The 19,445-nt window shown below is 36.0% G+C and overlaps 1 protein-coding gene across 2 annotated transcripts; it reads left to right on the top strand.

The window, feature by feature from the left end:
• Positions 1–752: 752 nt before the first annotated feature.
• LOC145115041 (ubiquitin carboxyl-terminal hydrolase 3) lies at positions 753–5,300 on the top strand. 2 transcript variants are annotated; one of them, XM_079051186.1, is made up of 6 exons: positions 753–929; positions 1,530–1,646; positions 1,759–1,857; positions 2,500–2,688; positions 3,035–3,216; positions 4,722–5,300. In XM_079051186.1, exons 1-6 carry the CDS (start codon positions 909–911, stop codon positions 5,125–5,127), a joined length of 1,014 nt encoding a protein of 337 aa, XP_078907312.1. In that variant the 5' UTR covers positions 753–908; the 3' UTR covers positions 5,128–5,300. The 2 variants fall into 2 exon arrangements, with proteins under 2 accessions (XP_078907312.1, XP_078907310.1); XM_079051184.1 differs by having other exon boundaries at positions 753–1,274.
• Positions 5,301–19,445: the final 14,145 nt, after the last annotated feature.

Below are 19,445 nucleotides of genomic sequence, written 5' to 3'. Positions count from 1 at the left end.
TAATATTTGCGGGAAAGAGATTTCCCATCTTCATGATATTTATGTGTTTTTTTTCATTAGTACCATATCAAGGCTCTTGTGATCTGTGAACATTACAAAAGCTCTTGTGATCTGTGAACATTACAACCGAATTGAGAAAACGATTATATTACAACAATAAAGTCAAAGTGGAGAAAAACAGGAAACAATTTTTTTTATTTTTTATTTTTTATTATAGGATGGAGTCATAGACATTGAGGAATTGAGAGTTAAACCTAAACCTTTTCCTTGGCCCACTAAACCCGGACCCGGTCCATTAAACCCGGTTCCCGTTTTTTAAACAAAGCCGGTTCAAAACCCAGATTAACTGGACCCGTTGGACCCATACTCGAAATACCCGGAACCCAGATAAGAGTAATTTTGAAACCCAATACCCGGACCGTTTAAGCATTTTCCGATTATACCGGTTCCGGTTCTGGTTCCAGTCCGATTCCGATTCGATTTTTCGGTTTTATAACTCATCCGTATTGTATACCATGCCACTCCTTAGTCTGTGAGTATATGTATTTTCCTTGTTTAAACCTATAACATTTTATATGTATTAAACCCTTTGATAATGCCATGATTAAATTCCCGGGACATCATTTAAGATTATACTGCATACACAAGCTTTATGTTGCCCTAGGCCCTAGCCCTAGCCCTATACCCTTCCCTTTGCGCCTGAACGACCTCAACAAAAATAGAAGGGCCCCGTCAAAAAGACAAACTCCCCTGATTTCTATTTTCAGCCCCAACACTTATCTCCTAACGTGCATCTTTCCCGTGACGAAACCACCTTCAAAAATTCCCCATTTCCCTGTGTATACTTGGAGCAAATGAGCATTGAGTGAGGGGGCCACAGATACTTAAGGTGTGAGGTTGTCGAACCCATGATTAAGGACCATAAAAAGGTGCGTGCCCCGGTCAGTGTTTACAGCTTAGCAACAATCATGATTCATGAGTGACGATAGCAAATTTCTGTTTTCTCCCCTCAATTTCCACCAATCGCATCTCCGATTTTGTGCTTCACATCTCATTTTTCATCTTTCTTGATGAGCAAACCATGCTCGTCTAGCTACTAAGGGTTTGGTTGATTCTTTCCTTTTTTCGCCGATTAAGGGTTTGGATGCCGTGAACAAATGGGTGCAGCTGGCTCCAAACTTGAGAAAGCTTTGGGCGACCAATTTCCAGAAGGCGAACGATACTTCGGTCTCGAAAATTTTGGCAATACATGTTACTGTAACAGTGTCTTGCAGGTCGTCGCTCGCTATTGTTATTTTAAAACATCTCAACCATTAATTTTGATCTAATGTTTTCCTGTTCATGTCATTTAAAGAAATTCGATTTAGTTCTTGAGTTTGGGTGCTTAAAACTCCATATATCTGAGGGTTTCTACTTTCTTATATGGTGATCTGGTTTTGCTTGAATTGATATATAATTATATATGTTCGCACTTCTGTCTACATTAGGGGAAATAAATCATATGGGTTTTTCTTTTTCATTGGTGACAGGCTCTTTATTTCTGTGTTCCATTTCGTGAGCAATTGTTAGAATATTATTCAAGCAACAAAAGTTTTGCTGATGCAGAAGAAAATCTATTAACATGCCTAGCAGACTTGTTTACGCAGGTATAACTTTTTACTAGATAACACTGATATTTTTTTTCTGTTTATCTTCAATTTAGTTTCTTTGTAGGTTGTAGATGGGAATTTAATGTTTTTTTTTTTATTTGCTTTGTAGATAACTTCACAAAAGAAGAAAACAGGGGTGATTGCTCCAAAACGCTTTGTACAGAGATTGAAGAAGCAGAATGAGATTTTCCGTAGCTATATGCACCAGGTAAAATATTTTGTAAAGCTATGTTCATTTCAATATACAAATTAGAAGATCTAATAGTATTCTCTCCTTTGTAAAGTTAATTTTGATAGTTATTAGAGTTTACAATCATGGGTGTTATTTATTGAAATTTAGTATAATCTGATAACTAGTTCAAAAGACTGAGTTCTTTGTACACTTTGGTTAGTGACATTCACATTCACATCAGTTGCATCTTTGTTCACTGTAGAATGCTGTTTTGTAGCTTCTGTTTTATGCCTCATCAATCATCATCATATTTATGTACTCTAAAGGTGGAATTAGTCATTACATTCCATGATCATGTATGATCATGTTTGTTTGGTCTGTAGGAATGGAAGGATACCTTATCTTCTCTGAAACTCTTAATTGAAGACGTAATCCCATCTCTCCATGGAAGCAGCATTACTGAAGCCCAAAAGGGCTACAATGAGAAATGGCATGAAGGTTTACAACCTCAAGGATCTTGTTGAGTGATAGGGGATGTCTGTGTGACAAAAGTTGCATTTTTTTTTAGGATTCATGTTTTTGTTGCATGTAAATAGATGTATATGGTGATTTACACTCTGTTTGTCTTTGACCATTTTTTATTATTATTTATAAATCTGGATTTCTTGTGGTGTTTAGGATGCCCATGAATTTTTAAATTATCTGTTAAACGAACTTGTGGACATACTGGAGAAAGTATCACGTGCTGCAAAGAGTGATCCAGAATCTTGTTCATCTTCTGAGCAAATTCCTAATGGAATAAAGACTTCTCACATCAATGGTCATGTAAGAGAGCCACTCATCACATGGGTGCACAAGAATTTCCAGGTAACTATGTTTCAAGTCACATTTTTGTCCTTTACAGTTTGAATCTATAACAGTTATTATTTTATCAAGCATCACTTCACTTGTAGACATAAGGGTAAAATGGTCATTTACTTTGTAGACACAACAGTTTTAATGGAAAGAAGGACAAAATAAAGAAAAGCACTTGTACTTTGAGACATGTTATGTTATCAATTTAGCTTTTGTGTAATGATTAAACAAAACCATTAAATACCTTTTCTGATATTTTGAACTAACTATTATTAATTTTTGTCCATTCAGCCATTGAACTAATATTATTATAGTAAATCATAAAAAAGATAAAGCTGTTGTGTGATTGATTGTTCAGGGTATACTCACAAATGAAACAAGGTGCTTGCGATGTGAGACAGTAACAGCAAGAGATGAAACCTTCCTTGACTTGAGCCTTGATATTGAGCAAAATACCTCAATTACTAGTTGTTTGAAGAACTTCAGTTCCACTGAGACTTTAAACGCTGAGGACAAATTCTTTTGTGATAAATGTTGCAGGTATGTATGCTCTAGGGTATTTACGTCTTTTCATGCCTCCCACCTTTTTATTGGCCTTGATGTCTGTTGACTTTGGATACTATTTTATACTGTTTCAGCTAACAGTGTTGTACAAATATTTGTCTAACTTTTTCAAAGTTCAAAAAGGCAACTTTTAGTACCAGTGTGAAAAGACTACTAGTGTCCTACATCATAAAGGAACCTATTCCAGTGTTGATCAAGTTTTTTGGCTCATTGTATGACTTTGTTGGCCATGGATAAGACCTTTCTTTTGGTATTTGTCTGTGATATGGACAGATTGTCCAAACAAAAAGACACTCTTGTACATCAGACTTGGACAAAGATTCATGTTAATGTAATAACTAATAAAAATTGCTGTTTTTGTCCCACCCAAAAAGTTAAAATATGGACTTGCTCTCGAGCTTTTGTTTGTACAAAAGACATAAATGCCCTCCTCATCCTCATCATATAAAATAGCTTTCCCAACCCCTATCTTGTATAACAAAAGCAAACTTCAACTTTAAGACGCTAATTGTTATTTTGATGAGATAAGAATTGATAAATGATTAAACTTTTTGACAATTAGCTTTTTTGTTTTATCGACATCACTCGTCACTATGATTAAACTTTTTGGCAATTTACTCTTTTGTTCCAGTGACATTAGTCACACTCATATTTTTTCACACCAAGTTGATGTCACTATTAAAATTTGACAATTTACTTTTTTTTGTCCCATTCACATTAGTTACACTCGCACTGAGTTTCAGCCGTTGATTTGTACCATTGACATCAATCACACACGCACTAAATTATGTTTTTTTACAGTTTGTTTTTTTTTCCCCTCACCATCACCCAGTGTTTATTTTTTAGAAGACAAAAGACATAAAACATCTGTTTGTCCTCTTTTTGCAGAAGATCCAAAAGAAAAAAAAAACTTTTAAAGTTGGAAGACATTTCTAACCCTTAGCTTTTAAAGTTTGTCGCTTTTTTCTCGATATATTTATTTATTTATTTTTTCAATTTTTTTTTTTGTTCTTGGTTGATTTTGTTTTGAATTTGAACATGGTTTTTATTGATTTTAAAAAATTGATGGTTTAAGAAGATGATAATGGTGGTGGTGGTGGTAATGACTCCGGTATGGTTACTGGTAGATGATGATTTCATTTACTTTATAAAAAATAAATTTTAGCCTACAAACTTTTAAAAATAAAAAATATTTTTTATGCAGACTGTAGACAATTGGTGCAAACTTTTCTACAGTACAACGCATAAAAAAAAGACTAGAAACATTTTATCTTTTCAAAAGCAAATACACCTTAGTTTCAACCGAGTCACTGATACTGACATCAGTCACAGTTACAATTACACAAAACACTGAGTTACTACTTTTTGACAGTTTACTGACATCAGTCACACTCACATTGATTTCTGCCATTATCCATGTATCTATAGTCACAGTCACAGTAAACACAAGAAATAACTAAATCTTTCGCGTACTAATGAAGCTTGCAGGAAGCCCAAAAAAGAATGAAGATCAAGAAACCACCACAAATCCTAGTAATCCATTTAAAAAGATTCAAATACATCGAGCAACTCGGGCGTTACAAAAAGCTTTCATACCGTGTCGTCTTCCCCCTGGAGCTCAAACTAAGCAACACTGTCGAAGACACAGACGCCGAATATTCTCTTTTCGCGGTTGTGGTCCATGTCGGAAGTGGGCCCAACCACGGACACTACGTGAGCCTCGTGAAAAGCCATAATCATTGGTTGTTTTTTGATGATGAAAATGTAGAAATGATCGATGAGTCAGCTGTGCAAACTTTTTTTGGGTCCGCACAAGAGTATTCCAGCAACACGGATCATGGCTACATCTTGTTTTACGAAAGGGTCGATGTAGGTACCACAAGTTGAAAAGACGGATTTACCCTCCTCCCTTAAGAGGAAATTTTACAATTTTGAACGGATACGCATAACATTTCACTGTCTTTATTATATACATTTTTATTGGACTGGTTCTATTTTTGTAATGTATAACAATTGGTCCGTCCCACAAATGACATGGAGGAGGTAACTTAGTAAGGAAAGTGATTATGTGATCTTATTTGTGAGTTTTCACCGTGTTACTTACTGTTAGCGTAAACATGTACAGACAGTACAACAATGGTGGAAGCTAACTTATATATATATGTTCATTTAGCACCAACAGTTGGCGAGCATTCAAGAAAGTTGAATGTTGCTTATGTAGTAGTTTTAATTTTGTTATTAGTTAACGGTAACTATGGATTGACGAGTTTAAGAAGATTATCGATGATTTGCCTTGTATGATTGTATTAGGTCATTAAGTTGTAAGAGTGTATAAAACTTGAGGGATTCATGTGACATCTTTTTTTCCTTTTACATCCTCTATCTTTACTTCACTAAGGTGTTTGTTTTTTCTGAGGCACAATGTATGTAGTTTGCGGACCACATCTACAGACCTCTGCAGTAGAAGAGGTGGACAAAACATCTGTAGTTTGAAAGAAAAAGATTGTTTGTTTTTTAACATCTGTAGACTGTTATGTAGACAATTAGAATAAACTAAAATGTAATTAAATAGATTTTTTTAAACTTAGAAGAGCTTTTCAATAGTTTTATGATTTTATTATAGATAGTTAAACAAATTTAGATAACTATTATGTATTATTGTATAAAAAGTGAATAAAATGGTATGAATTAACGTATATATTTGATAAAAACTAACAAACTTTGGTCACAAAGTTATACTTAAACATTGTAATTAGAGATAAAAGAAATTAACACATAAAATGGATGGAAATAAATTTTGATTTTAAATGAAAATTTTCATGGTACTTTTTCAATAAAATCAATTAAAAATCAAGCATAAATATTTTTTCCAAGAAAATGAATGATACTGCATTAAATAATGTTTTATAAAAATTGGCACAAAAAATACAAGACAATATTAGGATTTTTTTTTTCATATCTATATAAACAGCTCAAATGACCATTATTGTAAGGGAAAATGTCACTGTAGCCCCACGAACTTACACATTTTGGTTTAAAAGGTCCCTTATGTTATTTTTTTGGTTTTATAAGGGCATGAATTCACATTTTACCGGTTTTTAAGGCCATTTTCTAAAAAGTGAAGAGGTCACCCGGTGACCTCCATCCCAATCAGCAGGTTTTCTTTTACATATCATTAAAAAAAAGCCACCTCATACGTCCAAATCACATGCCACATAATGTATCGTTAAATGAGACTAACTCTTCCTCTACAAGATATATTCTTCTTTAGTCGGTTTCATCTGTCCCTTTCTTCTCTTTTCTTCTACCGTTCCTCGAAAAAAGTCTCCCTTAGATTCTTGCTATGGCCGTATACATGAAGATCGATCTTTATTTTGCTGGTTTGTTTACGAGGTATCCAATGATCAGTTACTTAGATAGAGTGGAGCAAAGGTTTGAGGATGTGGATTTTGCTGGAATGGACAAAAACGAATTTCTATTGTTCATTCAAAGATTCGCAAATGAGACATGCGTTAATGTGTACTTTGCATGCCTGATATTGAGTTCCCTGATGGATTGAGGATAATAGCAACTGAGAAAGACTACTAGGAGTTGATTGAAGTAAGGTATGATTGTGGTTGTGTAATTTCTATGTACATGGATCATGTTGGTGTTAATGTTCATTAATGGATTGTTGATGAGATAGTTGAAGTATGCACCCCCGAGGACAAGTTTTTTGGTGTAGGTGAAGTAATAGAAGAGTTGCATGCTGAGACAGAAGGAGGCATTGACCTAGATGAAGTGCAAGTGCAAGGTAATTTGGACGATAACATTGAAGATGGAGATTGCATTCCAATGAACAAGACCTTGAATGATGCGTTTTTGAACAAGCTCTGCCCCAAGGAGCAGCCAACTCCAAACAATCCACCTCATAAGGATCCATATGATCAGATGGATGAAAACGCGCCAATTCATGAGGATGTAACAAATTTTAATGAAAATCTTCATTGGAAAAAGCAAAACCCTGTGCTAGGAATGAGATTTGAAAGTCCTAAATAGTTAAAACATATGTTGTGTAATTATGTTGTTGCTAAAGGGTATCAATTGTGCTACAAAAAAATGATAGTATGAGACTTTTTGTTAAATGTTGTTCAGGGCAATGCAAGTTTAGATTGTGGGCTTCATGGATGAGTGAAGAAAATTCTTTCCAGATTAAGTCTCTTATAGATGAGCATAATTGTGAAAGAAATTTTAAAATGGGGTCAATTGTAAACTATGCATGGATTGGTAGCCATTTCATAACACAATTCTTATAAAAACAAAAAATGAGTGTTAGGCTACTTAAGGAAGAAGTGAAACAAAAATTTAGAATTGATGTGAGTATGGGACAGTGTAGGAGAGCAAAGAAATATGCAATTGAACTAATTGAAGGCACACTAGTTGAGCATTATGCCAAGCTTTGGTCATATGGTGAGGAGATAAGAAGATCCAATCCAGGATCAACTGTCAAAATGGATGTCAACAGTATGCCTGATGGGAAGACATATTTTAGTAAGTTTTATATATGTTTTGAGGGGCTGAAGCAAGGTTGGAAAGACAATTGTAGAAGAGTAATAAACCTGGATGGTTGTTTCTTAAAGGGGTTATGTATCGGAGAGTTGATATGTATCGTAGCAAGAGATGCTAACAATCATATTTTCCCAATAGAATGGGCAGTTGTTTGTGTGGAAAACAAAGAAAATTGGAAATGTTTTTGGAGAATCTTAAAGATGATCTAGAAATGGAAAACGGTTTTGGTATTACCCTGATGTCAGATCAACATAAGGTATGTCACTTTGTTAACACGCTGTCGCGCACGTATTAAACAAATTAATTTATCACTGCTGGTTGCACTAAAAATATAACACAGGGAAGCAGGGTCGAATCCTCAGGGATACAGCCTAAAAGTCAATGCCTTTTTTGCATCAGGCACATCTAGTCAAGAAACATAATATAAAGGGGGGGGGGGGGTTTGATTAAAACTAATAACTAGAAATGCAGTGATAATAAAGTAAACGAAAATCAATAATAAAAATGGTTTCAGCTCTGCTGTGACTTTCCTAATCATGCAACTGATCCAGATCTGATTATTTGAGATGCGTTCTATCTAAGCTGGTACTGAGAAAAACTAACAATTAAGCTCTAGTAATTTCTCTTTTACCTTATTTAGTTAACCAAAAGAAGCTCTTCAATTAACCCTAACTTTTTACTGTCTAATCAAACAAGCTCTTAATTAAGATCAGAAAAGTTGCATTAAGTTCTTTGTAAAATTCCCAGCAATACCCAATACTTCTCACAAGCTCGGAAGCGTAAAGATATGATTTTTACAGTTTATAATAAAGTCAAATCCCAAACACGGAACCGATTTATTACTTGTTACTTATTACCAATTATTTAGAACAATTACGGATTCTATTAACTGATTAACTGGAATGATAAAACCCTAGCTAGGTGATCAGACTAACAAGAATTCAAATCAAACATTCATTAAGCTCAAAACTGAAGAATCTAGATAGAAACACAAATCAAAAACCAGATCTAATGATCAATCACATGAAAAGTAATTGTCTTTGCAGAACTGAAAACTAGGGTTTCGCCAGACATGGCTAAAATCTGATCTAAAACAATAAAAAGAAACATTAAACTACTAAATCTTACTAAACTAAACGTAGGAGATGATCTACAGTCTTCAGATCTTCAGAAATCGTTGAAATCGGAGAAGAAACACCTCCAAAGTCGTATTTTCGTCGTCTGGTACCTCTGGAATCGCCAACTTAGGTTACTGGAAGGTTATCAGGGTCTATTTATACGTCCAGCAGCAAAAACGGCGCACCTGCGATCGCATGTACACAACCTGCGATCGCAGGTTTTGAAATTACGTCTACTTTTCAGATCATTTTGAATCGCGTCAATCGGAGTTACGGTTCTCGAGATATGGTCAAAATACTGACAGGGGGTCAAAGCTGCCAGTAACATCCTTTATCTTTAGATTGTAGATTCTTTCTTCGTGTGATCAATTCGATCTAATGTTTCTTGACCAAAGCATCTTCCAAACATTCCTCAACATACTCCATAAGTCCCAAGCTCCATTTTAAGCTCCAAACACGCATCCAACTGCTCCCAAAGCACTGCTCCACTCGAACTATCTGAAATTGACATAAAAACATGAGCACTACGAGAATTCTAACGAAAGACATGGGCTGAACATTATTTATCTAAATGACATGCAAATGTACAAAATATGATGCTAAAATGATGATAAAAACTACCCTATAAGATGCATAAAATGACATCTAACACACTTACTATACAACTTAATGTTATTTCTTAATGAATTTATATTTTCTTAACAGATGAATTTAAATTGTGTAGGGGCTGTTGGAGGCTGTGAAGGAGGTATTGCATACTGCTGAACACAGACAGTGTGCAAGGCATATTGTTGCCAACTTTAGGAAAAGATTCAGTGGTGTACATTATGAGAGGATGTTTTGGAAGGCATGCAATGCATCCACTGAGCCTTTATTCAATGCAGCCATGAAGGAAACACAACTACTTAATCCTACAACATTTGATTACCTTATGGAAAAGAACCCAAAATCATGGTGTAGAGCTTTCTTTCAAGAGGGGACGATGTGTGATGCGGTTGAAAATGGATTATCTAAAAGTTTTAACAATGTCATTAGAGATGCAAGAAAAAAACCAATAATCACAATGTTAGAAGAAATTAGGTTGTATGTTATGGAGAGGCAATTCAATCTGGCCATCAAAGGTTGTTCATGGCCTAATTATAAACCATGTCCAGCTATTACAATCCTACTGAATCAATTGAAAAGAGCTCAAAGGTATTAACTTTAATTTTGAATTTTAATTGATTACTTACACTATATACTAACTTGTATACAATTTAAACAAGTATTGGAAGGTTTTACCAACTGGTTTAAACCAGTTTGAAACAAGAAATTTGGCAGAGTCTTATGTTGTGGATATAAATAAGAAGACTTGTTCATGTAGAGTGTGTGTCATAGCTGGCATTTTAGCCAGGAAATTCTGTGATCATGTAAACGTCATCTATGATAATATTTGTAACTCTAACTTGATATCATGCAGTATGTTCATTCTATGACAACAAACTTAGTCAAGGTCCACAATTGTAGTTCAAAACTCTATGCAAAACATTTCAGAAAGGCAATTAGGAGTTGAAAACCCTAAAAATCCCGGTTTAAGTTCTTTATGGACTAGGATTTTCTTATTGGGCCTAATGGACCAATAAGCATTCAATCCTACTATTTTGGGCTTAGAAACTCTAATTGGGTTCAAAATGGACCCACATTCATAAAACTTAACATTTTGGACTAGAATGATTCATTCTAACCCTAATGGGCCTTATTGGGTCATAAATGAATTAATTAGCCCTAATAGACCATAAACCCCTTCCTTTATACCATAATGGGCCGTGAACCACCTTAAGAGCCCAATGGACCGAAAAATAATATTGGGCCTATGAAATTCGAACAAAGCCAAGAGTTTGAGCCCAAAAACCATTCTTCCTTCATTCCATTTGGCCATTCTCGGCCCATGTGTAAAAAAAAAGATTAAGGGAGGATTAAGGAGAAGATGACAACTCAAGATTACCCACCATGCATCTAAGTATTATCCTTCATACATCCATGCAAAAAATAATGTATCTAGGCATCTCTTATCATTCCTTTCATAAGACAAACCCCCCTTCTTCTACCCTCTTATCCTCTCGGCCCAAAAGAACACCAACACCCACACTTCCACTTTCAAACCTTCTCAAATATCATCTCAAAAACTCTTCCTTCTTCCATCAAAATTTTGAGATTGTGGGTGCTTTCAAGAGGATTCTTCACCAATATCATCATCCTTGGTAAGTTTTTGCTTAGATCCATGGATTAGCTTCTTGATTTCTTCAAAAATCTCCTCTTAACTCATGCCACTTCGTGAATCATGCATCTTAGAGCCATCTAAGTTCTAAAGTTCTTCAAGAAGCTTGCAAGGACCAAAATCTCTTCACATCTTCACCAAAAACCGAGAATAACAAATCAAGGTGAGTTCATACCCCCTTGTTTTTGGTTTTTATATGTTTTTGGGGGAGAATACAAGTGTTTATGTGTAGATCTATGTATTTATGCATGTTATGTGTGATTTTCTTGGCTTATGTTGTGAATATGTGATAAATCTTGATGAATCTCGAAAACTCTAACAAAAATGGGTGAGATTCATAAACTAGATACTCTAGTCATCATACTAAAAAGAATAAAAGTGCTATACATGCTTAAGATGTGAAAAACAAAACAAAAATCTTGTATAAGGATTATTCTTGACAAATAAACAAAAGTTGAGAAAATTGTGTCACTTTTGGTTTTATAAGGATTAAAAAGGTCACATTTGTATAAAAATGAGTTTTCATAATAATCATACTTTTCAAAGGGCAAAAAGTGTAAAATTTAGCATTATGGGCCTTACGGCTTTTTGGGCCCAAATTGCAAAAATATCAATTTTTAGGGATTAAAATGTTATTTAATCAAAACTTGAGCCAAAAATGATATAAACGAAAATAAGGGCTGAAAATGACTCTTATTTCAAAATTGGGCCAAAAATGTTAATTTTATAAAAATTGGGCAGAAAATGTCATTTTATTCAAATAGGGGCTGAAAATGTAATTTTATGCAAAAATGGGTTGAAATCAATATATGTATTTTTGGGCCAAATCCGCTAATTACTAAACATTTGGGGCAAAAATATAAATTTTTATAAATTAATGGGCTAAAATGTTATTTTTAATTAAAATAGACCAAAAATGACATTTTATGTAAAAATAATCCTTTAAATGTTTAAATTAGTTCTTAAGGGACACAAAGTGTATTTTTTATTAAACACGAGTTCAAATTATAGAATTTTGGCGTAACGAGCTAAAAATATCATTATAACAAAACACTGGACTTTTTATAACATTATGGATAAATGTTTCGACTAAATAAACTATACTATAACAAACAAACGGAATACAACAACGGTACGACTATTGGGCCTAGTACTCACTATACATACTTATTGGGCATTCATGATCCATTTGCATGTTTATTGAGCCCAATATAATCATTTCATGTCTATTGGGCCTTCGTGATCCAATTACATGCTTAATGGGCCTAAATTAGCCTTTACATGTTATTGGGTCTTAGTGGCCATTTGCATGCTAATTTAGCCTTGAATAATTCATCATATGCTTAATGGGCATTAACGTGTCCATTTGCATATTTAACAAGCCTGGAAAATAACTTACATGTCTAATAGGCCACAGTTGTCTCTTTTTTTTTTCATGTTTGTTGGGCCTTATCCTTTCACATTCATGTATCATCTGGTGTTCGTAATTCTAAATACATATAACGTTATACATATTCATGTGGCAATAATTGGGATCTAGTGAGACTTGTCAGTTGACACCATTGAGTGTATGGTCGTAGCCTGTAGTTATAATCAGAGTCTCCTGGAGGGAGAGCGAGAGTTTGTGTATAGATCTATACGGGGGTGACTCCCCTACACCTGAGTTGTTCGCTACAGTTAGACTAGGTCAGTCTAGGGTGACAAAACCTTGATCAAAATCCGGCAGTTGGAAAAATGCCAAGACAGGCGAATCAGTCACTATCATGCATGGTTATAACGACTCATATAGAGATCCATTACCATCACAACATTACGGAAATCAAAACTCGTAAATCATATTGATACAAAACAAATCATACGATAATGCAAGGACCGCAACATTTTTATAAATCAGAAAATATCGGATTTTCTGGGGGAATACTATCATTCAATTACCTTTTACTCACAACAGAAAGAATGCAAAGAAATTTGGACTGCATACTTATACATGTTTTTACTATGAAATTCACACATGCATCTATACTCGATTTTCACATCATTTTTCAGACTTTTTACAGAAAATATTGGATTTTCTGGGTTTTACAAACAATACAATGACTTTCATTCAAAGATGCTTATGAACTCACCAACATTATATATGTTGACCGTTTTCAAAATAACTTGTATTCTTAGGTAATCGTTAAGCGGGGAAACTTTCAAGTGTAGGTATTTATTTTATGTAATCTAAGACAATGTACTTGATGTGAACAATACCAATTGTAATGTGTAATGTTTGGTGATGATTGTGTTATGTTTCATGTATATTCATTGTGATGATATTTCAATTGATGGTCACACGAGCCGCCGGACGATTCCGCCGTCTGGTTCGGGGGTGTGACAGTGTGGCAACTAAATGTGTAACACCCGGTTCCTGGTACGTATTTAAATTCAAGAAATTTCATGTTTTGCTCTGGGACTCGGCGAGTTGGAGGCCCAACTCGTCGAGTAGACTCTATTTTGATCGGGAGGTTTAGTGACCTACTCGACGAGTAGGGATATCGGGATGAAACCCTAATATTTAGGGTTTGCACCCTATTTAAACACCTTATCTTGTCTCAACCCAACCTCCATCGTCCCTCCCAACCCAGAGAAACCCTAAATCGAAACCCTAACCTTGTTTGAGTGTTCTTGAGCCATTTTTGTGTGTTTGTGGTGGTTGTGAAGCTTGAGAAGTAAGAAGGAGCTTGGAAGTTCAAGTGGAAGCTAGTAGATCAATAGGTTGTGCCCCATTTCCAGCTCACTTGAGGCATAAAGTTGAAACCTTAACCATCTATCTCATAGATCTCTAGTTAGGGTTCATTTCTAGCTTTTCTTAGCCTTAGAAGTGCCATACTTGGGATTTTGTGGTTCATTGAGGGTATAACTTCAGATCTGGAACCATTGAGGGTCCTTATGGCATAAAGGTGCCAACTTTATTGCCATAAGCACCCCATGCATCTTGTAGACTTCATTCTAGGGCCATTTGGGCCAAATCCCCCATGCATGGACGTCAAGATTAGAACTTTACGTATGGTATGGATCCTAGGAGGTCAGATCTATGGTTTGGATGCAATGAGACCAACTGAAATCGATTGTATAGTTTTGGAAAAAGAGGGACTCAGCGAGTCGCTTATGAGACTCGGCGAGTCGGGTCGCAGTTTCCCCCAAACGTCTTCTGGAAATGGTCATCTGTTGAGTTGAAGGAAAACTCAACTTGTTGGGGTTCGTTATGGACTTGGAGATTGACGTACCCGACGAGTTCAAGGATGAACTCGGCGAGTTCAAGGCAATGTCCCAACCATACGAAGACGGACTCGACGCGTTCAAGGAGAACTCGACGATTCATAGACTAGACACCTTCATTCGGATGAAGATGAACTCGACGAGTTCAAGGATGAACTCGGCGAGTCGGTTGAAGAAGGTCTTTATGTTTTGTTGAAGGATAACTCGTCGAGCTCTTGCTAGACTCAACGAGTAGGAACGAGGTTTTAGTATTTTGTGTACGTGGGGACTCAACGAGTTGGAGGACCAACTCGGCGAGTCGAGTCACCCAGATGTTGACTTTGACCAAAGATGACTTTGACCAGGGTTTTGACCTTGACTTTGACTTGGAGTTGAGTTGACCCTTGTAAGGGTTATGAGTATGAAATAGTAATTTAGAAAGGTTGTTGTGTAGGGATTGAGGAGTTGAGAAGAGTTGATTTCCATACCAAGAACAGTGCAGACACTACACGACATCGAGGTGAGTTACCTTCCAGTAGAGGTGGGTCTACGGCCACAATGCCGACCCACCAGCAGGAGTTGTCTTTAGATAATTGTCTTTGTGATAATTGTCTAGGTTTGCTACTACCTAATGTGTCTTATGTGCCAGCATGATATGTTATACGTGATAGTGGTAGTAGGAGGGGAATAGTCCCTCGATTCGGTCGTTAGGACCGAAGGGTAGGCCGGGCTCCCCAGGTATGCCTGGCAGTATGATTATGATATGTTATTATGTGGTAGTGGTAGGGGTGAAATAGTCCCCGTTGACGGTTGAGATAGACCGGAGGGTAGGTCGGCACCCCAGAGTCAGCACCCCAGAATGGCTTGACATGGGTATGTCAGCACTCCAGAACGGCTTGACATGGGTAGGTCGGGCACCCCAGAATTGCCCGGAAGTGTGTATGTTGTATGGTATGTGGTATGATAGGGGAACGCACTAAGCTTTGTGCTTATAATTTTCAGTTTCGGTTTCAGGTACCTCTTCGTCCAAGGGGAAGGAGCCGCCAGGGTAGCAGCGCATCACACACACACATGATTCCGCATTTGAGAACCCTGGGAATGTACTCTGACATTATTACTATTTGATGCTATGTTTTAAGACACTTGACTGTGATTTTATGACTTGATGTGATATCGATGTTGTTTTTCTGTGAACGGTTTATAATTAACACAAGTAAAAACAAATTTTTTTGGTCTCGATTTTTGGGATGTTACAAAATGGGTATGGATGTGTGCATCCAGTTGCAACTATCTCATACCTAAATAGTGATGTTGGTAACTATGTGGATCCAATGTACTATGGAGCAATTTACAAGAACACCTACAAGTATCCAATGCATGGGATGAATGGTAGCAATATGTGGCCATCTACGGAATTCATTGCATCTTTGCCACCATTGAAGAGAAAAATGCCAGGTAGACCTAAAGTTAATAGAAGAAAAGATGCAAGTGAAAGGGGTGCAAGACATACTGTGTCAAAGATTGGGAAAAAAAATTATGTGTAGTGTATGCAAGAAAGTAGGACATAACAAGGTTACATGTTCTCAAGCTGAAAAACTAACAAAAATCAAGGTAAAGAAAAGGAAGAGAACAAATGGTAAAGATTATGAGGGAAGCAGTGGTAAGAAGGGAAAAAGTAGTATAGATGGGGAAGGAACTATTAGTAGTAAGGGAACCGATGACCAAGGAGCTAGGGGTAATAAGGGCTCTAATGAGCAAGGAGCTAGGGGTAATAAGGGCACTAATGGTAATGATGGGGAAGGAAGCAGTGGTAAGAAGGCTTTGAAGGGAACCAATGAGCAAGGAGCTAGGGGTAATAAGGGCACTAATGGTAATGATGGGGAAGGAAGCAGTGGTAAGAAGGAAATGGATGGTAAAGATGAGCAAGGAGGTAGGGGTAAGAAGATAATTATCAAGAAAAGAAAGAAGTTTGAAAGAATAATCAAGAAAAAACTTGCTACAAGGGTTGAGGGTAAGAATGGGGAAGGCAACACTAGTGACAAGCCAATGGAACTTTAATAGGAATTGAATTTCAATGTATGTCATTATGTACTTGTTATTTAGGATCAAATTATGATGTTTCGGATTAAGTGTGGATGTTTGGTGTTTTGTACTTGTGATGTTTCGAAATAAGTTTGGATGTTTGGTGTTATGTACAACCGTTTGTAATGTTAATGGTTTGAATGTGGTTATGATTGTGTGTTAGCTATGGATGTGCATGGTATTGGGGTCCATTTTGACATTAGTTTAACTGCATATGGTCCCATTTGTTCAAGTTGAAGCTATTTCCAATGTCACTATCAATAAATAAACTACGAATCTAACATGGGATCCCATCTAACATACCCATTGTTTTTTGATTAAATTAAAATAAAGGTACATGGACAATAGAATACTTTCCATTAAAAGGAAATTAACATCAGCAAAAACTTTTACGACTTGTAAACAATTATGCCAAAGAAAATAATCCAACTAAGAACTAAACACATCTTCAACTTCCAAATCGTTGATTCAAGCTTCTTTTTTAACCTAGCCAAACGTGCAATCATAACTGCTTCAACACTCATATTCTTAGTGTCTGCTTCTTCTACCCAACAAATAAAACCATTACGAGGTCCCTAACAAAATGAATTTTGGAGTGAGAGACTGAGAATGGAACAAACTAATAAATTAGGGCTATAGTGGCCAAATAAAGAAACTAACACACACCTTAGTGGGGCAAGCATAGAAGGGTCTTCCAGGGTTGGACGGAGTGGAAAACATTCTTATTATGGCGACACATCCACACAAGCATTTCACCATTTTCGCTTCGTTAATTCCAAGGGCTCTTTATTCCGAAAGCAAACAATCACATGGAAAAAGAAAGGTACTATCGAGTAAGGAAGTAAAGTACTTATAAAGAGGAAATGATGAAAATACCCATTTGTTTGACCTCATGCACATCTGTCATAGTTGGTGCACCAAACACACTTAATTAACATTAACGAAGGCAAACAAAAGTTACCCTAAATCAAAACCAATGAACGCAAAATACATTCATGCTTGATTTGATCATACATGTATTTCAATATACATTTCACCAATATCATACCAAAATGCCTGTTACAGGTAACCAGGACTTCAAAATACATCCAAAAAGTACCATTACAACCACCACTGGAGTACCACTACCTACACAAACTGGATTACTACTAACACAAACGAAACACACATAATCCTAATAACATATATAACAAGAAATACCATTAAACCTAACAGTAGATTACGAGCACTAGATTAGAATACCACTACAACCCATTTCCATGAGATTCACTTGCTGATTATCAAGTGAATGATGAAAATCATGATCAGGAGCATGACAACGACAACACCCACAACCAACAGTGCAATCGCTTTAATCTGATTCTCAACATGGTCGAACCTTTGCTGCATGTTGAGGACATCCACCCTGGAATGAAGGTAATCGCGACCATCTCCTCCTTCATACGCTCGACCTGATCTTGTTGCTCAACTATCTTTTCACCACAGTCACAGAATATCGTGTGCAAATCATTCAAGTTAAGCCCGTCTGTTGAGCTTATCGAGTTTTTGGAGTTTATAGTATCTGGTGATGGTGGTGGGGTAGGATCCATGGAAGACAGTGAAGGGAAAAGGGAGTATTTTCGAATGGTTGCCAGCCAGTGTTTGGCCGGAAATGGTAACAATAATTTAGGGTTTTGTCCATCATACCCTCCAATAATATACTAGGGGACCACTGAACCCTTAGGGCCCTACCAAACCAACTCGTTCGTAAGTCGGTGACATGTAATCCGAGTTGGGTGATGACTAGGCAAGGAAACCGGTTGAATTGGGTCAAAATCCCCAATTAGCTGGTAAAATGTGAATTCATGCCTTTATAAAACCAAAAAATAACATAAGGGACCTTTTAAACCAAAATGTGTAAGTTGTGTGGCTACAATGAAATTCTCCCTTATTGTAACTAAATCTTTATTTATAGATTTGTCACAAAGATCATGATTGTGTCGTCGAACATTATATTAAGTATTGTAACTTTTTATTAAAAATTGTTTATCATAGATAAAGTTAGAATAAATCTAAGTTAAAAAAACAAAGATATATGTGTTTTTTAGGCTAGAAGACGTCTGAAGAGGTTTGAAGACTCTAGTCCACATCTGCACCAATAAGAGGATGCACAAATCTTTTTAGGTCCGTAGTCTTCAGAAAAAAACAAATAGTTTGCGAAGCCTAATAATGGTTGCGCATGGTCTGCGCGGCGCAGATAGAAGAGGCCAAGAAGATCTACAGTGAAACGTCCCGAAAATTTGATCCAAAAATATCATTTTTAATTTAAGTAAAACAGTATTCCAACATCATCCATACATCCAAAATAAAACAAGTGTATCAAATATCATAAAATCAGAGTGATATATCAATTGCGAAATCCATGTGGTGTGTGCGATATACCTTACTTAGACAAAGTCTTCTCTTTCGATATTTAATGAATAGAAAATCCTCCATCGGGATTGGATTCTAATAAAAGGAATTTTAGAGAGAATACTGTTGGATTAGATGTCTAAGCCCATAACTATTATTGGTATGTACTCGACCCGAGAGTAGCATGGTCCATTTGGGTTGCATAACATCAGGACAATTTGTTAGATGGACTTTTGAGAAGAGGTTATATATGATTTATTAATATATTATAAATTCTAATATATTAATTTGAAATCATATGATTTAATTAGTATTGATCAAAAATTAGTTTGAAATTAATTTAGTGATCAAAAAAGACTAAATAAATCTATGGGGACTAATTATAGTAATTGGTTATATTTATATGAGTTGGGCTTATAATCTATATTGGACTAAGTTTATGTATGGATACATAAAGAGTTGGGCCACATGAACCATAGATCATAAAACCCTTGGAATCCTACATATAAATATATGCTCCATAACCTAAAAACGTGTGCCTCTATTCTTAGAGAAAGATGGACGATTTT

The sequence above is a fragment of the Lactuca virosa genome, chromosome 5 (assembly GCF_052849685.1).
Source record: "Lactuca virosa cultivar CGN04683 chromosome 5, Lactuca_virosa_CGN04683_v6, whole genome shotgun sequence".
Lineage (NCBI taxonomy): Eukaryota > Viridiplantae > Streptophyta > Magnoliopsida > Asterales > Asteraceae > Lactuca > Lactuca virosa.
The sequence above is the reverse complement of the archived record's forward strand: the minus strand, read 5'-3'. Positions and strand labels throughout refer to the sequence as shown.